General features: G+C 35.9%; 1 protein-coding gene across 1 annotated transcript in view; it reads left to right on the forward strand.

The window, feature by feature from the left end:
- Positions 1 to 26,905, forward strand: part of glt1d1 (glycosyltransferase 1 domain containing 1) — an 82,335-nt gene that overhangs the window by 44,323 nt on the left and 11,107 nt on the right. The window contains exons 7-11 of the mRNA XM_056463263.1: positions 1,721 to 1,819; positions 1,916 to 1,965; positions 17,585 to 17,628; positions 18,069 to 18,189; positions 20,324 to 20,422. Coding sequence (XP_056319238.1) covers positions 1,721 to 1,819; positions 1,916 to 1,965; positions 17,585 to 17,628; positions 18,069 to 18,189; positions 20,324 to 20,422 — 413 coding nt within the window. The remainder of the gene's footprint in view (positions 1 to 1,720; positions 1,820 to 1,915; positions 1,966 to 17,584; positions 17,629 to 18,068; positions 18,190 to 20,323; positions 20,423 to 26,905) is intronic.

A 26,905-nucleotide genomic window follows, 5' to 3' on the forward strand; every position in this document is an offset into this window, starting at 1 on the left:
ACTCAGGCATGCATTGTCCGATCTGCCTCAAAATTACATGTTTGATAACAGACCTGACCTGAACATATTTACATACCAATATCCAGTTACAGTTATAGCGCCACCTGCTGACAACAGGAAATGACATGTTTCACAGTGTAAGAAACTCCTCCTACAAATTTTATCGTATCAGCACCAAATTTGGGTTGTGTTATCTGAAAGCTCTAGCAATGATATAATATGAAGATCTAGATTTTTTGCTGAAGAGCGTGTCCGTGGCGGCATGACGAACCTCAGTGGTTCGCCATGGAACCGGAAGCACTTATAACTCAACCACACAATGTCCGATCTGCCTGAAAATTCACATATTCAATGAGATTCCTCTCCTGAAGACATCTACATGCCAATATTGAGTCACATTCATAGTGCCACCTGCTGACAGGAGGAAGTTTGGCATAAATCTGTGATTTTCTCAGTTTTTTATAAATATAAGCTTAAATTAATATTATTCACTCTTCTCTGTCATCCTGAGGCCACCGGGCGGCGGTGAGCCTGGGTGCAAGGTCCCTTTCATCGCTGCTTGCAGCTTTAATATTTTATTTATTTTCCCTATTTATTTATGTTTTTGAATTGCATAACGGCACCTTGATCTAACCCTAAAAAGGTTGAAAATGTTATTTTTATTAAAGGGCACCTATGATGAAAATAATTTTTTGTAAGCTGTTTGGACAGAACTGTGTAGGTATAGTGTGTCCGCAGTCATATTGGAGTGACAGAAACACAATAATTCTCTTTTTTTTAAATCTCCTGACGTTAAAATAGGATCCAAATCCCTCCCATTTTGAGGCCGATCACAACTTGACATAGGAGCGTGGTTTCACCGGCCACTGAATTGATTGACAGCCATGTATTAACATGTCTCCATAGTAACACGTATAATCATATCAACAAGACAGGACATGCACAAAGCAACTGGGATTAAAAGATCTGTTCAGCTCTCTGTGATCATCAATCATCATCAAATGTGATCAAGAATGAGTTTTACAAGTTTAAAACGTTTTTAAAATCATGCATGTTTGTAAAGAATTACAGCGATTTTACCATCTTTATCACCACAGCCGCATGTCAGTACAATTATAAAAAAAGACGCTTCAATCCCGGTTTGTGAATGTTAACTCAGCTTTTTTTTGTACATTAACATAACAGATATCCATTCAGCAGTGGATATTAACTTGTATCCTGTCATATTTGCCATGCAAAAACAGTGCAAAGTTAAACGCACGTGCTGTGTGTGTGTGTCTGTATTTGTGTTTGTGCGTGAACTTTGTAACGACATTGGGTGTGACTCATTACAGAAAGGCTTGAATTAACTCCACAACAAATACTTCAAATAATCATTGGGGAAAGTTCTTACTGTAGTATTTCTCACAAACGTTAAATGAGATCTGCTTCCTTCATGTCTGTCGCTGTGCTGTTTATCTAATTTTAGACACACTGACAGACACGTAGGACAAGGCACAGGCAACAAAAACAACTAACTTGTTTTCAAAGCAGAAAATACCAACATTCTGAATGGTATAATAAATAATCTGATGGGTGTTTTAAGCAGAAACTTTAATGGATTTCTAATATAAGATTGAAAGTCAGTGTAAAGAATTGGAATTGTAACAACTTTAACACAAAATACAAATGTCCAAAAATAATGGCTTAATGTGCCTCAATTATTTGTCTTTTATTATAGGTGTGTGTAGCAAACAAGTGGAAAATCGAGAAGTTTTTCTGCTGGTGTGTGGACTCAGACGAGTTAAAGATCCTCTGTATCTTGTTAAAGCATTTTCAGGTATTGGTGTTCTGGAAATTCACAGCTCTTTATGAAACATTATTTGTCAATGAGAGTAATGTGTTCAACCAAATGCATTGATCTTTTCTCTTACAGAATGGCACAGTCAGAACCCATTAGTGATCCTCATCATCATTGGTCCAAAGGTACGTTCACTTTAGTCTAGTTCAACTCCGTTTACACATGGTATTGAGATGCATTATTAAAATGACTCTTGACTCTAGAACTACTGAGGCAGTCATTTTGACCGTTTAAAATTTTTGTAATTTAATATATATTTTTTTAAAATAAGGCCCACTGATCTATAATATATAATCTATGTATAACCTGAATTTTTCCTAAATATGAGTATATTTCATTCTAAATGTTATATTTTTATTGAAATGACAAAACACAAAAGTGCTATGAATATTTCTACATAGAAATACCATAGCGATCAAGATGACTGCATGCATTTCAGTTTCACTTTTCGTCGCGACTTTGAATATTCATGCCTCTGTTGCCTAGTAACAATATATGAACTATACCTTTAAAAACTCAAGTACATGCACAGAACAACATGAGCATTTATAACCAATAAACAAATGTAAATATCCCGTTCACTTTCTGAGCCTTGTCAAGCAAGTTCTTACACCCCTATGATTGGTCACGCGCTCTAAAGAAAGGGCTGTGATTGGCTCTGGCCCTTTTCACCAATGATAAACACTGATAGAGGGAGAGAGAAGGAGAGTTTACTTTCAGTTTCTCAATAGCAGTGAAACAGGGGCTTCTGCTGTAACTTCAGTTTCAGTGATAGACTCTCCCGCAAACACTCACGCAGTGAATTGTGCAGAGTTTCTGCCATTTTAAGTAGTTGGAGTGTTTTATTTACTCCCCCTCACCTCCCTTAACCTAATAAGCTACAAAGCGCAAATGAGATAAATGACATCAGTACATGATAACCGGTTATGATCTATTACTGAACCGATACTGAATTGTCCATGTTTGCATCGCAGTGCACCGAAGAAACAATTAATTGTGACACCCCTAAAACTTCCTATGAGTGTGGGAGAGGCAGAAAGAGTAAAGCCCACAGCACCATGCTTTTACATTTTTTTTCAAGCAACCAGGACAGAAGCCAAATGCATTGCTTTTGCATCATGTCTAAGACTAAAGGGACTTTAGTGTACGTACACTGTACTCTCATAATAAACAATGTTTAAAAGAGGAGTTTAAAAGATGCAGTGTGTCTGGAGTGCAAGGAGAAGTTATCAGCCAGCTGTCAGTCCACATCTTTGGTTCACACCAGGTTTATTTTGGTGGATTAAAGCTGTCACTTACTCCATGCTAAAATAAAAATCCTCCACTGAAGTTGAGAAGATTTACGAAGGCATCTTTTCAGTTTGTTAAAATATTCTTTGATAAATAAAGTATGATTATTTTGCATGCATTTATTTGAGTACATGAGAAAGAAACAGAGAGAGAGAGGGAGCATTGATATATATATATGAATAATGTAATATATTGAATAATAATATGATATTGAATAATATGATCAATTATTTATACTTTTTATTTAATCATATATAGTATTACTACTTTACTGTGTTTACTATGTTTTTTTGTTATATATGTATGTTCTTTTTTAATGTAAACTTTCTAAATACTTTGGCAGTACATTTGTAACATTTGGCATGCCAATTAAGCAATAATTAAATAAAATAATTTTAATTTAGTTTAATTGAGAGAGAGAGTGAGAGAAAGAGAGAGAGAGAGAGAGAGAGAGAGAGAGAGAGCTGTGGGAGTGTCAGAGCAGAGCTCATTAATATTCATGACCATTCCAAATATGGTCAATATGGAACTTCTGATTCTAGGGGTAAATCCTCTATTTATAAATGAGCATAATAAAAATTTCTGGAGAAAATTTTAACTAAACTAAGCCACATACCTACTATGTATACATCAGAAAATTTAACTTATTAAACTAATGCACAACATGGCACCTTTAAGCTTTCAGAAATCATCAAAAAACATTTGATTTCGTATGGTAAAAATGCCTAGTGCAAACAGTAAAAATAGTTCTCGCGACTAATAATTAAAAAAATTACTTTTTTGATTACAACACATACGTTTGATTAAGACGTTTGCTCCCTTGTTCATGTAGAGACACTGCTTTGAATAGTACTGTAGTTAAAAAAATATGTAAAACCATTTGCTTGGCACCTGCTGTGATGTTTACATGTGTGAAGTTTCCTAGATAATCTATTCTTCGAAAGAAACTAGCTGACAAGCATTGGTCTAATGATTCTCATTAACACCCATTCCTGTTGCCGTCATCGCGAGTAAAGCCCTGAAAGGGTTGCACACGTGTTGCATATCCACTCATGACTTGATAACCTCGAAAAGCCCATAACACATCCTAACATTCTTTTCAAAGAAGCTGTGTCAGTATTGGCGCATGTGAGCAACATGTTTCCTGAGATTCCAAGGTAGCCCTAATTGGATGTAGCAAAGATAACAACATTAGCATGCATTAAGCTGGACTTATCAGAGGCATTTAGAGGCTCACTCGAGCTAGAGCAGTGGAATCATGGAGAGGATTGAGGCTGCGGGGGACTAGCATAAGCTTTGCAGGCCTGCAGTGCTGTGTGGTGCTAGGAGATGCTTGTTAGCTGCTAGGAGCTAATGGCTAGCCCGTGGCAGGCCATCTGCCACTCCAGATTACGTGCCAAGCCGAGGTGCTGCCATATTGCCAAACCCCAGAGAGAGGTCACCCTCCCCCTCTGGCCAGAATCAAGACAGAGTAGTCACTGACATAGACAAATATTTTTAGAAATAAAGAGATTTTAATAGATTGAAAAAGGGAGGAGGAGGAAAGAGACAAATAAGCCCCAGGCAAATAAAATGATGCAGTCCCAAAGTGAAGAGGAACAGGAGCAAAGCAAGTCTACACAAGACCTCAGGCCCGTTTAACTCCAGTTCCCAACTGTAAAAGTTTTACTGTGGACATCGGACTACATCTATGGTTCATGTGGAATCCAGCAACTTTTTCATTCCACTTTATTTAGATTGGGTTGGATGCAATGGTTTGTTCAAATCCTGCTGGGAATTTTGTATTGACAAGTTAGGAGAGAATTATCAGAGCAATATGGTGCTTTTATTTTATTTTATTTTTCTGTAAAAATGAGATGTTGTTATATATATATATATATATATATATATATATATATATATATATATATATATATATATACAAAATACATACAAAATACAAAACTACATAGCCATGCGTAAAAAATGTGTATTCTTCCAAAACCTAAACACCATTATTAGCTGCAATTAAGTGTTTTCGATAACTTTCAATGAGTGTGTTACAGTGCTGTGGTGGGATTTTGACCCGCTCATCTTTGCAAATTTGTTGCAACTCCGCAACATTGGTGAGATTGTGAGCATGAACCATCCTTTTAAGGTCATTCCACAGCAGCTCAATTGGATTCAGATCAGGACTTTGACTAGGCCACTCCAAAGTCTTTATTTTGTTTTTCTTCAGCCATTCAGAAGTGGGGGTGCTGGTGAGGAAAAAAAATCAGTAAGAGGACAAGCTCTTTTATAACACTGTATCACTGTTCCCAGTGCCATAACTGATTTGAATGTCTGAAACCCATGTCTAAACCCCTCCTTAAAATTTAACAAATTTTACACTGAATTTTTCTTATCATTATAGCTGGATTAAGATGACTTCAGATGCAGTAAAAAAGATGCTACGTAAAATAAAGTTTTGACTTATGACATTTTTAATTTATGTCCAGATTTGTAGAATATTGCTAGACCTGGGATTCTGAAGTACACTTCCAGTAGATGTTTTAATGTGCCATAAGTATAGGAAAATTATTTATAACTATAGGAATGTTATATATAACTACATAGTATAACTCTTGGAAAATACTTTTGAATGACAGTAAAGTTACTGTATACAACTGACTTAGCTAATAAAAACTTACATGTATGTGTGTGAAATAGAATTATTTTTTTTTAACTAAAGGTTGTTCTATTATACAGTATGTAGTATATACATATTTAAAGACCATTTTAGAAAGATTTTTTATTATTATTAATTTTTCAGTTTCATGATTCAGACACTGTTAGTGTTTTATTACAGTTATTGAGGTGGTAGGTATTATTTCTGATTGGGTTTAAATTTAATTTTATTGAATAATATGTTTTTTTTATTACCTAAAAATAAAAACTTGTTGCAGAGAAACTCCGTATCTATACAAACTGCAAAAGTAAATAAATTATTTTTCCTGATTATTCAATGGCAGTATTTGTTTTACTGACATTTCTTTTTCCTACAATGTCTACATATTTGCACCTTTTGTGGAATGGATGCATAACACAAACAATTACAGTTGAAGTCAAAATTATTAGCCCCCCTTTTTTTCTTTTTTAAATATTTCCCAAATGATGTTTAACAGAGCAAAGTAATAATAAATAAAAAATAAAATAAATAAATAATAATAATTCACAGTATGTCTAATAATATTTTTTTTCTTCTGGAGAAAGTCTTATTTGTTTTATTTCAGCTAGAATAAAAGCAGTTTATAATAATAAAAAAAAGATTTTCAGGTCAATATTATTAGCCCCTTTAAGCAATTTTTTTTCGATGGTCTACAGAAGAATAACTTGCCTAATTACCCTAACCTGCCTAGTTAACCTAATTAGCCTAGTTAAGCCTTTAAATGTCACTTTAAGCTGTAGAGAAGTATCTTGAAAAATATCTAGTCAAATATTATTTACTGTCATCATGGCAAAGATAAAATAAATCAGTTTTCAATTACTTATTAAAACTATTATGTTTAGAAATGTGTTGTAAAAATCTTCTCTCTGTTAAATAAAAATTGGGGGGAAAAAATAAACAGGAGGGCTAATAATTCTGACTTCAACTTTATTTGTTTTCAGTTAAATTCTCCAAACATTAAAAAAAGGATCCAGTTCCACCCAAACCATTGTCTTCCATCCTTTTGACATCCAAGAACCTGACAGCAGATCCTGCCTAACAGCTCATGGTGGCTTCACTGTTCTTCATCTCCTCCTGAAGTTCAGTATCTCGACTGTTTCACTGTGCCTATTTCTGCAGCCATCCATCCACAAGCCCCAGCGATTTCACCACAACGACATAACACTTCCTTCTGCCACAAACTGACTGTTAGCTTTTCTTCTGCTCTGATGTTTCTTTAAGATTCGCACATCAGGTGGAGACACATTTTTCCCTTTTCTTGTCTATTTCTTGTCTCCAGTGATGTTCAAAGGCTTTGTTGTTTGAGTTTGGTTGGCTCCAGGCGACCCGATGACACTGCCAGTTGCTTACATGTTCTTGTAAGCGGTGGTGTGTTTTTGTTTGATAAGAATATCTGGAGAGCGGCAAGACTTATTGTTTCTGTGAGGAGGGACGGGCTCGTGTTGATGACATCAAAGGAATCCCAAATGTCTTTTGACTTTTCTTCCTCCTTTTGGAGTGATTTAAAAATATTTAAAGCTGCGTTGCTAAAACATGCAGAAACTTATTTTCACTTACCTGTTTGAGAGGGCCTGGTAATAACAGCAACTGATAATTGAGTTTTATTTGTGATATTTTCAACACAATCTCACGGCAATTCGTAACTTTCTGATTTAGTGGCTAATTCGTATGAATTTGTACGATCTAATTTGTACAGTTTAGTACGATTTGATCATCCCCCAATGACAGTTGGGTTTAGGGGTGGGGTTAGGTGCCACGCCACCTTTTTAAAATCATACAATTTCGTACGACTGAACTCGTACGAATTAGCTACTAAACTGACAAAACGTAAAATACTTACATTTTTTCGTGAGATCAGTCTCGATATTTTTTGAAATTCCAATGAGTTTCATCCAGTGAGTGAGTCATTTTCATGTGATTCATGATGATGAAAAGGAAAGCTAAAAATTGAAATATGTTAGGCCTCCATTATTGATTATTTTGATATTTTAGTAGTTTACCAATATTTGAGTCACTTTTTTATTGTTTTTAGTTTTTAACAAAAGTGAAACATAAATGTTGAATGTGTTATTATTTAGGGCCAATCTCTAAAGATAATAATCTTTGTTAAAAAATTCAAAAGCTATGACGTCATGAATCTTAAACGTGCTATAGAATGAAAATATGTATAGGCATAGCTGAAAAAGAGCTCAGTGCATGTAAATGGCATACAACAAGCACCATGTTTTTCCCCTTATTTTAAAATTTGCCTTACCTTGTATTCAGTGCCTAATTTTAAATGAATTCCCGGAACAAAACCAGAAAATAAAAGTTACCGTAACCGACGTTCACCACACAATTTCAGTTTTGTCATCATTAAACGGTGAAAGTGCAAAAAAGGTCATCACATTTCTAAACGGTCTTTAATTATTTTGTATAATTATGGTGGCTTGAAATATTGACTAATCAGCTCATAACTCTGCATCAGACTGTCCTACAGACTGGAGTCTGGCCTCATTCAACTCAGTCTACCCAGCAGCCAATCACTGATGACTTTTAGACTTACTAGCCACTCTCTAGCAACCAATTTCAGCACCCTAGCAAATGTTTTATAGACTGACTAGCTGTTCTAACACATACTAGTAGTTTTAACATGCAACTGACATGCTAATCTTGCTAGAAACATGCTAATGACATGCTAGTCATGCTAGCACATGCTAATTCATGGTAACAACATGCTAATTCATGCTAGAAACATGTTAACAACATGCTAATTCATGCTAGAATCATGCTAATTCATGCTAGAATCATACTAATATCATGCTAATTCTTGCTAGAATCATGCTAATATCATGATAATTAATGCTAGAATCATGCTAATATCATGCTAATTTATGCTAGAATTATGCTAACAACATGGTAATTAATGCCAGAATCATGCTAATATCATGCTAATATCAGGCTAATTCATGCTAGAATCATGCTAGTTATATGCTAATTCATGCTGGAATCATGCTAATATTATGCTTATTCATGCTAGAATCATGCTAATGTCAAGCTAAAATCATGCTAGTAACATGCTAATTCATGCTATAATCATGCTAGTAACATGGTAATTCATGCTAGAATCATGTTGATATCATGTTAAATCATGCGAGAATCATGCTAACATCACCTGACAACGTGCTTCAGTATACATTGTGTACATAATTAGACATTTTGTGCTGTCCGTAATGTACTTTTGCGCACGCGGGTCAGTTTAGGACCATGATTTGTTAACGCTGCAAATCTGATATTGGCCACATTTATAACAACAATGTGAACAGCTATGCAAGAAAATCAGATCTGAGAAAAAAAAAATAATATGGCTAATAATATTGACCTTCATTTATTTATTTATTTTTCTCTTTTACAATACTAAAAAATAAGACTTTTCCCACAGAAGAAAAAACAATATACTGTAGAAAATACTGTGATGTCATTTCAAGAAATAAAGACATTGGTCTATTTAAAATTTCAGATGAGGGCTAATAATTTGAATTAAACTGTATTTAATCCACAATGCAAATCAAATATGAATTCATACTATGTAGATATTGGTGAATAAATGTATCTTATTGTAACAAATGTACAATATGTAACATAATTCCTCTGTTTGTGTTTAAGTGCCTACACAATTTGGCACCTAAATATCTATTAGATCTCCAGCATCCCTTCGCCATTTAGTGAAGTTTTTTTTCCCTCTCCGCTGTCGCCACTAGCTTGCGTGGTCCGGGATCTATAGAGCTGCGCATCGTTGGATTTGCTCTTCAGTATTTGGACTCTCATTAGTGATTATTAAACCACACTGAACTGAGCTAAACTGAACTGAACTTAATTCAATTAAATTCAATTCACCTTTATTTGTATAGCGCTTATACAATGTAGATTGTGTCAAAGCAGCTTCACATAAAAGGTCATAGTAAATAGTAAATAGGAACAGTGTAATTCAGTTTGTAGTGTTTAAGTTCAGTTCAGTTTAGCTCGGTTCAGTGTGGTTTAATAATCACTACTGAGAGTCCACATATTGAAGAGCAAATCCAACGATGCGCAGCTCTATAAATCCTGAACCATGCAAGCCAGAGGCGACAGCGGAGAGGGAAAAAAACTTCACTAATGGCGGAAGTGAAGAAAAAAAAACCTTGAGAGAAACCAGGCTCAGTTGGGCACGATCATTTTAATTTCTCCGCTGGCCAAACGTCTCGTGCAGAGCTGCAGTCTCAGTGGCAGAGGCTGGAAGCTGGCCTCAGCGAAGACTCGTCTGTCTCTGGAGCGTCACAGGAATCAGTTTCATGTTCTCCACTCTTTCATGACCATCACAGTAGCTGCTCAGGATACGGCCTGGTCCAGGATATGGAAACCCTGGGAATGAACCAGGTGGAAATGGAGAATAAAGAAGATAATTAGCGTAGCTGCTGTTCATGGTGTATATCAACAAGATGCAGAACCTGTGTGGAAGCCCGCTAAGTGGTGCACTAAGTGTATGCTTTACTGAACAGATAGGTCTTTAATCTAGTTTTGAATTGGGAGAGTGTGTCTGAGCCTCGGACATAATCAGGAAGGCTATTCCAGAGTTTAGGAGCTATAAATGAGAACTTAAACACTACAAACTGAACTACACTGTTCCAATTTACTATGTACACAATCTACATTGTATAAGCGCTATACAAATAAAGGTGAATTGAATTGAATTGAATCCCTATAGCCTACCAAGAAGTTAAAGATTTTGTAATCTTAATTAATTGAAAATCTTTAACTCAAGGCTGACAAGCAGGCGGGACTGAGATTTTTCGGTGGTGGGTCCTCGTTTATGTAATGGTTTGTCTGTACAACTCAGAATGGCCACCTATTTACCTGTTTTTGAATATCATCTTAAAACAAACTTGTTCTCTTAAATTTTAACAAGTATTGATCTGCTGTTAATGTTTCTTAACTTGTCTGCACTTTCTTCATTAAGCAGTTATTGCTGTTTATACTTTATTTTGTTTTATATTACATTTTGGCCCAGTTTCACAAACAGGGCTTAGATTAAGCCAGGACTAGGCCTTAGTTAAATTAAGCTATTTAAGCCAAATTTATAAAAATGGCCTTAGAAAAATATATTACTGGTGTGCACCTGGAGAAAAAAATGACACTGATGTATTTTAAGACATTTCACTGCAGGTTATTTTGAGTTGAGACAGCTCAAACATACAATTTAATCTTGACTAGCCTTAAACCTTGTTTGTGAAACCGGGGGTTTATGTACAGCATTTTATGTCAGCTTTAGCTGTTTTGAAAGTGCTTTATAAATTCAATAAACTTAAACTTATATTGAATTTTACCACTTTATGGTACCTTTTTAAAATCTTACCCAAAACTGCTATCTTATATTTGTTCAGTTGAAATGAAAATTGGGCTGCTTCATTAGATTTGTGATTTGAGAGTCCTTGTCAAATCTAATCTAAAGATAACAGTTATTTGATTTGCTGGATGCCCATATTAAACATTTCATTCTTTGCTACTTAAATTGGTATATGACTTATATATGACTTATAATTACACAGAATGCTGTAGGATCGTCAACAGCATGTCTCAAAGGTACCCAAGTTTGAACTAACTAGTGTTTCAGAGATATAACTTTTTTAAAAGCAAAAACTTCATAAGCTTAGAACTTGAATGTAATGTAATGTAAGTGCCAGAGATTTTTCATTTCTCATTTTACTTTGCCTGTCTGCCATACTGAAATAAATGGAAAAGCTTTTTTTATGCTTTTCCTCCCACAAATCCATCTCAGCCATGGAGCAGAAGAGAGAGCTGCACAGAAATGACTGAGCAGATTTTTGATATTCAGTGCCATTATTGTGAATGCAACTTTCAAAGTTGACTGTGTTGCGTTTGATGTACTTTTATCATCTAAAAGAGTAAAAATGGCAAGGATTTGCTAGTCTTTTATACAAATATATCATCATATAGTTGATTTTAGGATTGTAGGACGTTAGGAAGTCTGTAAAATTATACACAGTCATTTAGCTGTTTCTATCCACTTATTTTTATGCGCATTTTGGACATGCGCATAAAAAAACGGTTGGTGGAAACGCCAAGATACACATAAGTTTTGAAAATGCACAGACAGAACATATGTGCATAACTGAGTAGGATAAAGTTTTTATTTGATAAGAAAAATTTGCATAAACTACGATGGAAACACTTTTACCAAAAAAATTCCAGTATGCGCATTAAAAAATTCATGTCATTTTGTTATAAGAGATCATGTCGTATTAAAAATGTGCGTGAATAGACAACCAGCAGGCTGAGCACATTGTAAAACATTGGAAATGTTGTTTTGATAATTTTAAAATGCCTTAACCATTTCAGTATTAATGTAATTACTTCCAGAATCAAGTCAAGGCGAGTCAACTTTATTTATAGAGCACTTTACAAACACAGAAGTGAGCCAAAGTGTTGTACAGAAAATATACAACAAAATAAGCATAATAGTCTATAAAATACAATATAAAAAATAGCTAAACTATTTAAAAAGGTACAAGAATTATAATAACCAGTTATTAAGATCAGGGGTCAAATGCCAAAGAAAACAAATGAGTTTTAAGAGCTGATTTAAATGAGTAACGGAAGAGGCCTGTCTACCACTGAGTGGTACAGTACGGTACTGTACGTTACCTTAGGCTTGCTTTTCCACTGCCAAAAGGGTACCAATGGTGGGTGTGGTGTATGACAGAAAGTTGCAGCAAGTGCACGCGAGCTCTCTAGAGAAAGTGAACCCGCTCACACTTTTTCACGGCCTTGTAAAACAAAAACAGGACAGACTTTGTTGTTCTTAGCTTTGTGGCTGTTCATCTAGACAACAACAACAACAAGGTTTGTTTGAGCTTGGTTTGAGCATGGCTTGTTATATGTATGTAGTAATATTACGGTGGAATGTCTCAGCTGTGTATGTGCTTGCTTTGTTTGGTGGTGGTGGTGGATGAGGAGACCCCCCCCCCCCAATGTGTAAAACCCTTTGAGTGTCTAGAAAAGTGCTATATAAATATAAGGAATTATTATTGGTATTATTATTATTATTTTAATTCTTCTGGCTTGTGTACGCGCTAGTGAGACGTTTCTCTGTAAACCAATAGTGTTCAGCTGCCTGTCTAGCGCCGCCTTTTGGTACCCTTTTGTTATTATAGGTAACCTTCGGAAAGGGTACGCAAAAAGTGATAAAGTACAGATCGCTTTTAGGTACCTTTTGAAAGTGGAAACTGCCATAAAAGTGGATTTAACCATATCGTACCACTCAGTGGAAACGGGCCAAAATTGGTACGGTACGGTACAGTTTGCTTTCTGGTACATTTTGACAGTGGAAACGGCTTAACAAACTGTACCGTACCATACCACTCAGTGGAAACGGGCTAAAAGTGGTACAGTACAGTACTGTATGGTACGGTTCACTTTTAGGTACCTTTTGGCAGTGGAAACGGCCATAAAAGCGAACCGTACCATACGTAACACTTTTGGCCCGTTTCCACTGAGAGGTATGGTATAGTATGGTATAGTACGAAACCTTTTAACAGTGGAAACGGCCATAAAAGTGTACCACAGCGTACCGTACCACTCAGTTAAACGCGCCAAAAGTGATACGGGATGGTTCGCTTTTTGGTACCTTTTGACAGTGGAAATGGCCATAAAAGCGTACCGTACTGTACCACTCAGTGGAAATGGGCCAAAAGTGGTACGTACGGTTCCCTTTTAGGTACCTTTTGAGTGTGGAAACGGCCTTAAAAACATATCAAACCATACCGTACCATACCGCACCACTTAATGGAAAGGGGCCATAATGGGCAGCGGCAACTTCTAGGTCCAAAGTCTAGGACCTGCCACAGCGAAAGCACAATCTACTCTAAGCTCTACGAGCATCCGTGCTCCGCGTCTACACCACGCCACCACATGTTCATTGCGTGTTAGCATTTGTCTTCTGAGGTGCAAGTCATTTATTAAATGAAGAAAAGATTCACGCAGCTTCTACTACCACAGCAAATTCCATTTTTACTGTTGATATTTGGCGCCAGTTTATCAGGAAGTGACTATTTTGTTCTCTTTGACTCATTATAGATAGTTGTTATGGAAACATTGCTTTATTCGCATGTCTTTTACGCGATACTCCTGTTTTGTGCATAAATTTTATTCGCATCTTTGGGTGGAAACATATCTATTGACCCAATTTTATTGGCAATGAACTCTTACACGAATCATTTAGCGCCATCATTTCTCTCTGAATTGCTCTTGCATATAGTTCTTGACCTTATACACTCTGCTCCTTTGAGACGTGATTAAACAGCCTGTCCGGTGGGAGGAAAAGAAAAACTGATTGCAATGTTTGTTCCTTGCCAGCAGCTTTAGTTTAAGTAATAATCTCTAATTTTGCTATCACCATTGGATTCAAATGTGTATCAAATATCACATTTCACTTAGAGTAAAAAGAATAGGCAGATAGTGGAATCAAAACAAACAGGATTTGTAGCAAGGCTCTACCACGCTCACACGCTCATATCATCTTTGACCCAAATTGCATGTGGTGCAGTCGCCCCGGCCAGCTAATACACGCAAAGCCCTCATCATAATGAATCAGATTGAGCAACAACCCCGCCCTGACCCTAATCTCTGGAAATCTATGGGATTTTCAAATGCGTTTTTTCCCCCCCAGGACAACTGGCCATGTAGGAAATTATGATCAGTATGAAAAGTTGTCTTGTCCACAGGCTGTGATTTAGTATTATTGACAGGATTTTACAGGCAGGGAGAAAAAAAGCAAGAGGGAAAAGCAGCAACATGGGATTTGTGCTCTTTATTGCTTATAAGCAAAGATAAGCCATACGAACTTCTGCATAATGCTGAAAAGACATTCATCTCATTTCTCATCACAGCATTACCTCAAGTTGCTTTTCATGCTTGTATTACAGAAAATGGCCTCATGGGACTCCAGCGTAAAAACATGTCAACTGAAACATATCATTTATGTGATGTCCATGTTTTAACCCTTAATCGGCCCACGAGTTCAGGGCGACCTCGATGGATGTCTTTTTTTTTTTTTTCTCGAGGGTGCTCTAGGGTTTTTCTCAGGGGCATGAAACTCTCCAACTTATCCTAAAAAATCTTAAAACACGCTAAAAACTGGGCTTGATTTGGTTATTTTATAGGTGTGTTTTAAACTCATTATGAATTTGGAATATTTTACATTTCTGCAAAGGCTGGGTCTAGATCACCAATAAAAATTGGAACAAAAATTATATATTTTGTGTCCACACACATATGTACAGTGCATCCGGAAAGTATTCATAGCGCTTCACTTTTTCCACATATATTTATGTTACAGCCTTATTCCAAAATGGATTAAATTCATTTATTTCCTCAAATTTCTACACACAATACCCCATAATGACAGTGTGAAGAAAGATTTCTTGAAATTGTTCAAATTTATTAAAAATAAAAAACCTGAAATGTCACATGTACATAAGTATTCACAGCCTTTACTCAATACTTTGTTGATGCACCTTTGGCAGCAATTAGTTTTTTTGAAAATGATGCCACAAGCTTGGCATGCCTGTCTTTGGGAATTTTCCTGTTTGCAGTACCTCTCAAGCTCTATCAGGTTGGATGGGAAGCGATGGTGTCCAGTACAGCCATTTTCAGATCTCTCCAGATATGTTCAATAGGATTTAGGTCTGGGCTCTGGCTGAGCCACTCAAGGACATTCACCGAGTTGTTGTGGAGCCACTCCATTGATATTTTGGCAGTGTGCTTTGGGTCACCGTCCTGCTGGAAAATGAATCGTCGCCCCAGTCTGAGATCAAGAGCTCTCTGAAGCAGGTTTTCATTCCGGATGTCTCTCTACATTGCTGCATTCATATTTCCTTCTATCCTGACCAGTCTTCCAGTTCCTGCTGCTGAAAAACAGCCCCACAGCATGATGCTGCCACCACCATGCTTTACTGTAGGGATGGTATTAGCCTGGTGATGAGTGTGCCTGGTTTTCTCCAAACTTAAGCCTGGCATTCACTCCAAAGAGTTCAATTTTAGTCTCATCAGACCAGAGAATTTTGTTTCTTATGATCTGAGAGTCCTTTTAGCAAATTCCAGCCAGGGAATGGCTTCCGTCGGGCCACTCTACCTTACAGGCCTGATTGTTGTCCTTCTTAAGGTTCTCCTCCTTCCACAGAAGAACTCGAAACTCGAGCTCAGACAGAGAGACCATCGGGTTATTGATCACCTCCTTGACTAAGGGCCTTCTCACCCGATCACTCAGCTTATGAAACGTGTTCATGTATAAACGAAGGACTAATACTAACAAACACATGCACATGTAGATGTCTGGAGCTTTATTTAGATTTTGGCACATTGAAATTGGCTGTTGTATTTCATAAAAAGCAAGGTTGACCAAAGTGCTTTACACAAGTAAAAACTAATTATACAGCACAACAAAAAAAAAGACAATGCAAAACAATACAAGAAATATCAATAAAATACAACAAGTGTCAGTGCTATGCATTAAAAGCCAATTTAAACAAGTGGGTCTTAAGCTGCTTGTATCTTGACCGAGGGGCATCAAGCAGAAGTTGGTGAGCAGATCGCAAAACTCTGCTGGGTTTGTAAATGTGCCATATTTCGCATAAATAAGTAAGCAACTTCAAAAACAAACATCAAAAGTTTAAAATCGATTCTAAACTCAACAGGAAGCCAGTGGAGGGAGTAGAGAATTGGTGTAATATGCTCACTTTTCCGACTGTTAGTTATCATGCGAGCAGCAGCATTTTGCTCAAGCTGCAAATGATGAAGTCATGACTGATTCACTCCAACATAAAGTGTGTTACAGTAGTCCAAACACGGACTGACAAAAGCATGGATGGCTTTCTCAGGATCAGCCTTGCTCAGGAAGGGCTTGACTTTAGAGAGAATGCGAAGCTGGGAAAAAAGCTCACTTTAACCACAGAATCAATCTGCTTACCAAAGATGTAAAGTTTATCATATAAAATTTATATTTCCCTATGGAACTGGTCTGTAAATATCGGGATTCAGGAGGATTTTTTTTTCTTGGGCGCTCTTTTATTTCTAGTCTTTATTTAATTACAATTATAAAGATTTCATAGCCTGACAGGCTTAGCAGCTCATTACACAACACGGCTACTTGCCGTCATAGAAATTAGACAAAAAAACATTGTTTTGAGCCATAATAGCTTATTCATTCATTTTCTTTTCGGCTTAGTCCCTTTATTAATCCAGTGTCACCACAGCGGAATGAACCAACAACTTATCTAGCACATGTTTTACGCAGCAGATACCCTTCCAGCTGCAACTAATCTCTGGGAAACATCCATACACACTCACTCACACTCATATGGACAATTAAGCCTACTCAATTCACCTGTATTGCATGTCTTTGGACTGTGGGGGAAACCGGAGCACCCGGAGGAAACCCACGCAAACGTAAACTCCACACAGAAACGCAAACTGACCCAGCCGAGGCTCGAACCAGTGACCTTCTTGCTGTGAGGTGACAGCACTACCTACTGAGCCACTGCATCGCCCTCCTAATAGCTTATTATTATTTTTTTATTAAATGCAAAGCTGACATACCCTGGTATGTTGTGACTGACCAATCAGAAACGAGTATTCCAGACAGCTATTTAATTATGTATATTATTGTATACTTGATATATTTCGTGATATATTTGCCCCTCTCAAGATAATAATATTCTGATATTTCATTTTAGATGGATCCAGTGTTTACGGCAGAGGTTGAGGAGAGTGTCAAGAGGTAAATATCATCTTACGTCTTCATCCCTCTTCCTTGATATTCTCTTCTTTACTTTCATCTTCCTCCTTCAGTGTCTGGTACTTGATCTTCAAAGTCTCAGTTTCTTATTACTGCCACTAAAGACGTACACACACACACACACACACACACACACACACGCACACACACGCACACAGACACACACACACGCGCACACACACACACACACACACGCACGCACGCACGCACGCACACACACACACACACACACACACACACACAAACTAACACACATACACTAACAAACACAGAAGCATCCATGTGCTTTTTTTAGTGTTTCTATCTCATTAATAATTCTAGTAATCTTTAAATGTTCTTTTTAAAGAAAATGAATGCCCTAATTTTAAGCTCTCCCTGGATATTTATTCACGAGTTATTCATACATTTGTGTGTGTATGTAGATTTGTTGGAGTGTTTCTGGCAGATGATTTGAGTCAGGAGGAATTGCATGCTGCCATGCAGAAATCATTTGCTCTGGTCAACTCATCTCTCTCAGAGGGAATGTCTGCTGCCATCTTAGAGGTTTGTCAGAGAACACAAATGTAATGTGTTTTATAGCAGATTCTATCATGAGACAATTCTCTTTCCTCAGCATTTCTGTCATTATTAAAGACAACAGTTCCCAGGCACTGACTGAGTTTTTGGCAATCCATGTTTTCACTGCTATACGGTGGGGATGCTACGGCATATCTTTTCAAATCTTTGCATCCAAAATCAAGAAATAGAAGCATTTTTATGCGCATGGACGCCATTATCAATCATTCAAATGCTTAAAAATCAAAAATGCACAATGATTAAATGTTGATTTTGTGAAGAGGACTGTGCAAGCTGTGGCTCAATCTACTTGATTCTAAGATATGCTCAAACTACTGTAGCAGAAACAAGCTGCCATGGATTGTTTTTTGTGAAAATGATCAAAACTGCTGGTTTTGACTGGCAACGGTTTTAAAAACACTGGCATTGAACTATTCCATTTGAATGAAATGTTAATTATAGTGTTATTAAAGGGGAAGTTCACCAAAAAGTGAAAATTAACTGCCACTTCAAAGGGTGACATTTTAAAAGTGTCCTTGTTGTTGCCAATATAATGGGAGTAATTAAAGATCAGTATCAAGCTTAAAAAGAGGATTTATGAGTATCCCAGTATGTACCTATGTGATATAATCAGCGGCGTTGCTAGACCCAATTTACTGGGGCACGTGCCCAAATCTATAGACAATTTATTGAATTGTCTATAGAATATTATTTTCAAATGAAATTAATATTTATGCAAAAAATTTCTTAAATTATCTTAGCTTAATAAAATGATAATTGATAAAAAATGATAATATTAGCTTAATCTTAATAATTTTATTATATATATATATATATATATATATATATATATATATATATATATATATATATATATATATATATATATATATATATATATATATATACATACATACATACATACATACATACATATACACACACACACATACACATATATATTTTAAGGGAGTGCGTGCCCCAGTAGAGCTTTATGTCTATCAACGCCCCTGCATATAATCTATATATATATATAGATATATATATATACACATATACAGTGTCTATAGAAAATCATCTTACCCTATGAAAATCTATGCCATTACTCGCATCACACCCTGCTTTCAAAAGATCTTCGGGATTAAGTTGTAAAAAGGCACGGGTTAGGAGAAGGCTGCAAAAACATTTCAAGGGCTGGAAAATTTATTTGGAATGTGGTTTGATTTCAGGCTGTATGACAAATAAAGTAATTATTTCAAAGAGGCACTCTATTTATAGGCACTGTATTTATGTTATATGTCTATATATGTCTAAAAAGGAAGGGTTTATGGCATTGGAACATCACTAAGGAGATAAAATAATAACTTAATTTTCATATATAGGTGGACTAGTCCCTTAACTTTAATAATGATTTAAGAATGTTTAATGGTATGTTCACACTTAGTTAGTTAATTTGCTTTGGACCAAATTTTGCTTTCATGTTGTAATTTTGAGAAAGTTACCCTGAAGACAAAACAAAATATGGCTGAACATTTCCTTTAACTTCAATTCAAAAAGAATCACCCGAGAGTCTATTTAAATCAACCCAAATCTGCCAAGTGTGAACACTTGTGTGAAAGAAACCTGTCTGAAACAACCATAATTGTAAATATCTGATCTCGCTAATAGCAAAGGAATCACTTACAGCGGCTCTGATTCTGTTTGTTTTGCTCATTATTAGATAGGGTATTATGAACAGATAATCACCATGAGGATCTATTTAATCTGTATATTCAGAATGGCCAGATTATCTCAACCCACAGTGGGATTAATGTGCTAAGTAGCTGTTACAGTATATTTCCCTCAATAGTTTCATATTGTTACATTATCTCACACATGTGAATGATCCTACTTTGATATGAACAATATGATTTACTGAATAATGCTTGATTGCTAGGTTGCAGTGAATTTCCCTGTATAGCTAATCTTACAATGTCATGATAATGGATTCAATTCACAGGAAAAGCATATACTGATAAAACACCTCGAATGCCCTTAAGTCGCTTAGGATAAAGCACCTGGAAAATGAATCAATGTAAATGCGTTGTGTAGAGTTAATGTATTGCAATCTGCTGTGTTTTAGGCAATGGATTTAGGTTTGCCTGTTTTAGCCAGGGATGTTCCTGGAAATGCTGCGATTGTTGAGCATCAGGTCACAGGACTGCTGTACTCCAGCCCACAGGTAAGATTTACAAAGGTTTGGATTATTAGAGAGAGTTTATTGCAATACAGTGAAATTGTGCAGGTTTTTTCTTTTTTCTATTCATGTTTAAGTTTAAAGCCTTTGTTATTTGATGTTTTTGTCAATTTCTAAACAGAAAAAACAATCCCTATATAAAGAAGGTGATTAAATGTGATCGCAATGAAATCCAATCTATTTTAGGATTTTCTTTGAGCGTATACATGATACAGTGAACGTTCTGCCACTTTACTAAAGCTGTTGCACACCTTCTTCTGTAGACCATGAAAATGGATTTTATTAGAATGCTCTATTCTGAAGAATATAAGTGAATTGTTATAAAAGTAATCAATATGACATTATTTTAGTCATCTGAAGGTTTGTATTAACACATTTAAATGTGTCATTCTTGAATATGCTTCCAACTCACTGTTGGGGATCTTCAGACAGTTTGATTTTGTGCAGATTTGTGTTTGCCCTTTTAATAGAGACACAGAAACCTCTTTTATTCGGTCACATTTTAATATATTTTGAATGTGAACAGAATTTTATAATATGAGACTGAAATGAAGATTATTACAAAATATAGCTTATTTACAACCCCAAATCAGAAAAAGGGACATTCCACTGTGTGATAGTCCATCCCAGATGCCTCGGAAGTTGAAGGCGCTTCTGGACACTGTTAACATAGGGCTTCCTTTTGACACAGTACTGTTTTAACTGGCATTTGTGGATGTAACTAAGTATTATGGTACTTGATTAATGTTTGCCAAAGTAGTCCTGAGCCCATGTGGTGATATCGCTAAAAGATGAATGATGACTCTTGACGCAGTGCCACCTGAGGGGTCTGAAATCACGGTTGTTTATCTTAGGCTTGCAGCCTCGTCCTTTACGCAGTAAAATTCCTCCAGATTTCTTAAATCTTTTAATTATATTATGCACTGTTAAAGGTGAAATGTTCAAATGTCTTCCTAGCTTTCTTTGAGTAACATTGTTTTTTTTTTTTTTTTTATAATTTTTTTATGTATTTGTTGGCAAACTGGCAGTCCTCAGCCCATCTTTGCTCCTAAAGGACTAGACCTTTCTTGGATGATGCTTTTGTACCAAATCAGAATTACATTACCTGTTTTAAATCACAACATTAATTTAACCAATTTGCCTGATTACTAGTGCTAAATTGCTCCTGTCCCAACTCTGAATGACAGGAAAGGATGTATATTTACAATTGAAATTAAGTTGACCATACAAAACATGAAATATTTTGTGTTCATATTGTCTGCAATGAAATACAAGTCAAAGTAAATTTGGAAATCAAATATTTATTTGTTGTTTATTTATTTTAGTTTTGTGTTTTCCTTACCGTCCCAACTTTTTTCTTGGGGTTTGGGGTTGTATATATATATTTTAAATATGAATACAAAAATTATTAAACTAAAATTTAAATTTTATACATTTTAGGAGATCAATTATTTGTACTTGGTATGCTTTGACTTTTTCAAAAATAATACTGTAATGAAACAAAAATTTCTTTAAAAAATAAAATGTTTCAAGCTTATTCTCCAAATCTTCTTTGGCACTAAAACAGTGGCGTTAAAGGGAGAGTAATATTGACTACCTCTTCTTAGCAGCATCTCTATCCGCTGGTGTCTAAGCTTGAACCTGTTTTGAGTCTTTAGGGGGAACAGACAGACTTAGCGTTTATTGTACCGCCATGCTAAACGGCTGAGAGGAGCCCAAGGCAGCTTAAAAGGCCACAGGGCAAACCTTCTATCCCTAAACCAATCTGCTCCTCTGCACAATTTCCTGCAGTCCTTTATCATGCGTTTCTCAACTGTATTAAAAGCAATAGCAGATGTGAAAATCTCAAGCCTCTAGAGAAGAACAGAAAATTGTTTGTAAAAGCTTTGACCTTTATTTATACGAGTCAGTATGATTGTGACCATGTGGACACACCATGTGCCCCTGTGTACACCTGTGACATATGCTCACCTTTGACCCATAATGCAAAGAGCTGTGCTACAATAGAGCAAACACGCAAGCCTCTCTTCTTCTCAGCGGGGTTTTGATCAGTAGGTCAGTGTGCTGCATGTTGACATTTGAAGGAGTTAATGCATTACTGTTATATGGTAAAATGCACTTACTGCTATTTCACGGTGACAAACCCACGGCTATTTTCACTCAAGAAACTACTAATTAAATAAAACACTTTAGCTGATCTAAAAGGTTGAGGCAATGTTATATTAGCATGAGTGAAGAAGAATATGTAAATATATATATATATGTATATATATATATTTATATATATATATATATATATATATATATATATATATATATATATACATATATATATATACATATTCTTCTTCACTCATGCTAATATAACATTGCCTCAACCTTTTGGCCAAGACCATCCAGCGCTTTAAGAGGACAGGTTCTTCTCAGAACAGGCCTCGCCATGGTCAGCCAAAGAAACAGAGTGCACATTCTCAGCGTCACATCCAAACATCGTCGTTGAAAAACAGACTGTTGAGTGCTTCCAGCATTGCTGCAGAAATTGAAGGGATGGGAGGTCAGCCTGTCAGTGCTCAGACCGTACGCCACACACTGCATCAAATTGGTGTGCATGGTTGTTGTCCTAGATGGAAGCCTCTTCTAAAGACTATTCACAGGAAAGCTTGCAAACAATTTGCTGCAGACATGCAAACTATGGACCAAGATTACTGGAATGATGTCCTGTGGTCTGATGAGACCAAGATAAATCTTTTTGGTTCAGATGGTGTCAAGTGTGTCTGGCGGCAACCACACTGTAAAAAATAAATCCGTAAAATTCACGGTAAAAAAAACGGCAGCTGTGATTGCCAGTATTTTACTGTTAAAAATACGGTACAAACTGTAAAAGTAATTCTTCATTTTTACAGTAAACTACCGTAATACATTAATTTATAGAGGTAATATGTCTCTTTTGTATTACCAACATCTATCTACACAACTTTTATTACACAGACACATTACCACAGCCATATGCAGGTGGTGATGAGTAAGTTACATAATGAACCAATGCTCATCACAATCAACTTTTCCCACTAGCAGAAAAGTGTATCAGTGTATAGAAGGTGCTCAATGTTAGTCACACAGCTACTAAACACCAGTATGGTAACAAGCATAACATTAAAAAGTCATGAAATAAACATTGTTTATCAACATTAGATTTAACATAAATCTCTAATGTACATAACTGATGGGGAAACAACTAAAAAGATCCATAGTAATGTCATCAAAAAGCATAAAAAGTGATGTGTCATGCAGGGAATTCTGGGAAGGTCAGTTTAGGGCTATTTGCCGTATATATTAAGGAAACATAATGTTAACCAGGTTACAGTTTTTTTACTGTAGCATTTTTACAGTTTTTTACCATTGAAATCACAATTTTTTACAGTGCAGGTGAAGAATACAAAGACAAGTGTGTCTTGCCTACTGTTAAACATGGTGGTGGGAGTGTCATGATCTGGGGCTGCATGAGTGCTGCTGGCATTGGGGAGCTACATTTGATTAAGGGAAACATGAATTCTAACATGTACTGTGACATAATAAAGCAGAGGATGATTCCCTCCCTCTGGAAACTGGGGCGCAAAGCATAATAATGACCCCAAGCACACCTCCAAGATGGCCACTGGCTTGCTAAAAAGGCAGGGTAAAGGGTAAAGGTGATGGACTGGCTAAGCATGTCTCCAGACCTAAACCCCATAGAACACCTCTGGGGCATCCTGAAAAGGAAAGTGGAGGAGCACAAGGTGTCAAATGTCCACCACCTCCGTGATGTTGTGATCGAGGGGTGAAAGAGAATTCCAGTGGCAACCTGTGAAGCTCTGGTCAACTCCATGCCCAGGAGAATTAAAGCCGTGCTGGAAAATGATGGTGGCCACACAAAATATGAATATTTCAATTTTTTTCTTAAGGGTGTATTCACTTTTGTTGTTTTAGAAAATTAAAAATTGCTTTTATCTAAGCCGAAATAAAACAAATAAAACTTTCTCCAGAAGAAAAAATATTATCAGATATCTCTCAGTAATTCTTCAGCAACCCTCTGCCCTTCGTCATTGTAAATTACTATCAGCTGCTTCAATCCAACATCTACATTATCAGGAAGATGAAGATGAAACGAGAGTGGACATTTCAGCAAGACAATGATCCAAAACACAACCAAGGAAACTCTCAAATCTTTTCAGATAAAATCAAGCTGTAGAATGGCCCAGCCAATCACCTGTTGTGAATCCAATAGAAAATACAAAATAAAGCTCAGATTTGAAAGACTAGACCCACAGAACCATCAAGATTTCTACACTCTGTTGAAGTCTGTGAAAACTAATCACACCTGAGCAATGCATGTGACTTCAATCTACATTTCAGAGGTGTCTTTAAGCTGCCTTCGCCAAAAAAAAAAAAAAAAAAACCCACAATGATAATTCAAGGTGCTTTACATATGCAAGTATAAAATGAATAAATGTAGTATATGTAATTAAAATGATTAAATGTTGATAATAGTTTTATTTAAATTATGTTAAAATATGACAGGTTTAAAATTAATAATAAAAATTGGAAAAAGACAGAAATAGGCCAATCTTTCTGATGTATTAGCACTCATTCAGTAAATGCGCAGCTAAACAGATGTGTTTTCATTCTTGATTTGAATGTATCTAATGTTGGAGCACATCTGATCATTTCTGGAAGCTGATTCCCACAGCGAGGGCCATAGTAGCTAAAGGGGGAGTCACCCTGTCTTGACTGAACTTTTGGATTTTCTAATTTACTTGATTCTACACTGTTAAAAAAAAAAATCTGTTAAATTCATTTAAAATACCAGCAGCTGTAATTTATAGAGCTGTTTAAATTTAGGGAAAATAACTGTAATTCATGAACTGATACAATATTTAGTTCACAAAAACGTAGCTTAGTGCACAAAAACGTAAAGTCATTAAATGCATTAATATGTTCATGTGTGACAGTAATTAACAAACAGATTTTCACTGCATTAGAAACTGCACAGTTACATTTAAACATAAGAAGATGCAGCATAACATTAGACACTCTCAGTTCGTCTTGGACTTGCACACAGATGCTACTATCCTTCACAATGGTGACCAAAAAAATGTTTTACGGTATTTTGCTGTTTTTTTTTTCCTTGATTTTACGGAAAAATACCAGCAGCTGTGGTTGCCAGTAATCTACTGTTTTTAACATTTTACATTTGTGAATTCAATCTACAGAATATTTCTGTTAAAAATATTTCACAGTATTCTTCATCGAACACATTTAACCCCTCAAATCCCAGAGTAAAATCCTCACTAGTGTCCTCACTACAGAGGGTTGAACACTCAGGCAGTGATGAAGGTAATGAGATAATTAAGTGTCTAATTAAAGGAGGATCGATAATTATTGATGAACAACCATTAACAGGAGAATCACTGAAGAAAATAAAACACAAAAGAACATCCAAAACCAAAGACGAAATCAACTGAGAATAAAACTCTAAATAAAATAATAATTAATAAAGATAAAACATATTACACAATAAAACTTTTATTTCTCAAGATCTCAGCAGAGATCATTAAACAACTCCACAAACACCAGGAGCTTCACTTATTACTGACCTTTGGCTTTATTTCTGTCACATGAACAAAACTCTTCATGAAATTTCTGTTGTTCATTTGAAGTCACTATGAGGACAGAGTCTGCTTTAGTTGGGCTCTTCAACTTTTTTGTTTTAATGCTAGCTTTTATTTTGGCTGCTATAATTTATGCGTTAATCACACTATTTGAATAGCATGAAAAGCCAAAAGAAAACATAAGAATAAGTCTGATGAGATTAACTATGATATCAAAACCACTCTCACCTGTTTGTGTACTCACTCAAGATCTTGTTAGCTCTGTGTGAAAAATTAATAATATACATAAATGAAACCACTGGAGCTTCGGCAATCAATGACAGGTCTAAATACACCATTCATAATGAAAATGTTTGAACTATGCCAGAACTTAAAACCACACAGACATCAACAATTAGTCTTTTTAAATCTCAATAATGGTGACAAACAAAAAAATAAAAATCAAATAAAAACAACCCAGAACAATACAAAACACCCTACTGAAATATTACACCCCAAAAACGAAATAAAATAAAGGCAAATAAAGAAATTGTAAGAGCATAAAGCTACATAATTTATGGTTGAGGTATGGTCCATGGTTGAAGTTCATATCCTGACTCTTGATGTCTGTGTGTCATGATGTGCTGCTGGAGATCTTAAGGTTTTGTGCATTAATTGTTTGTTGCACCTCCATGTAAAGCTGCAGTATCGTTCCAAACAGCATTAATATGAATATATTTGCAATTCTTTTTTATGAATTAACTTCTAAAATACCAGAAATTATATCTGTAACAATTAATAACATATAGTATAGTTTCTCATCATCTTTCTTGCTATTACT

The sequence above is a fragment of the Danio aesculapii genome, chromosome 8 (genome assembly GCF_903798145.1).
Source record: "Danio aesculapii chromosome 8, fDanAes4.1, whole genome shotgun sequence".
NCBI classification, from domain to species: Eukaryota; Metazoa; Chordata; class Actinopteri; order Cypriniformes; family Danionidae; genus Danio; species Danio aesculapii.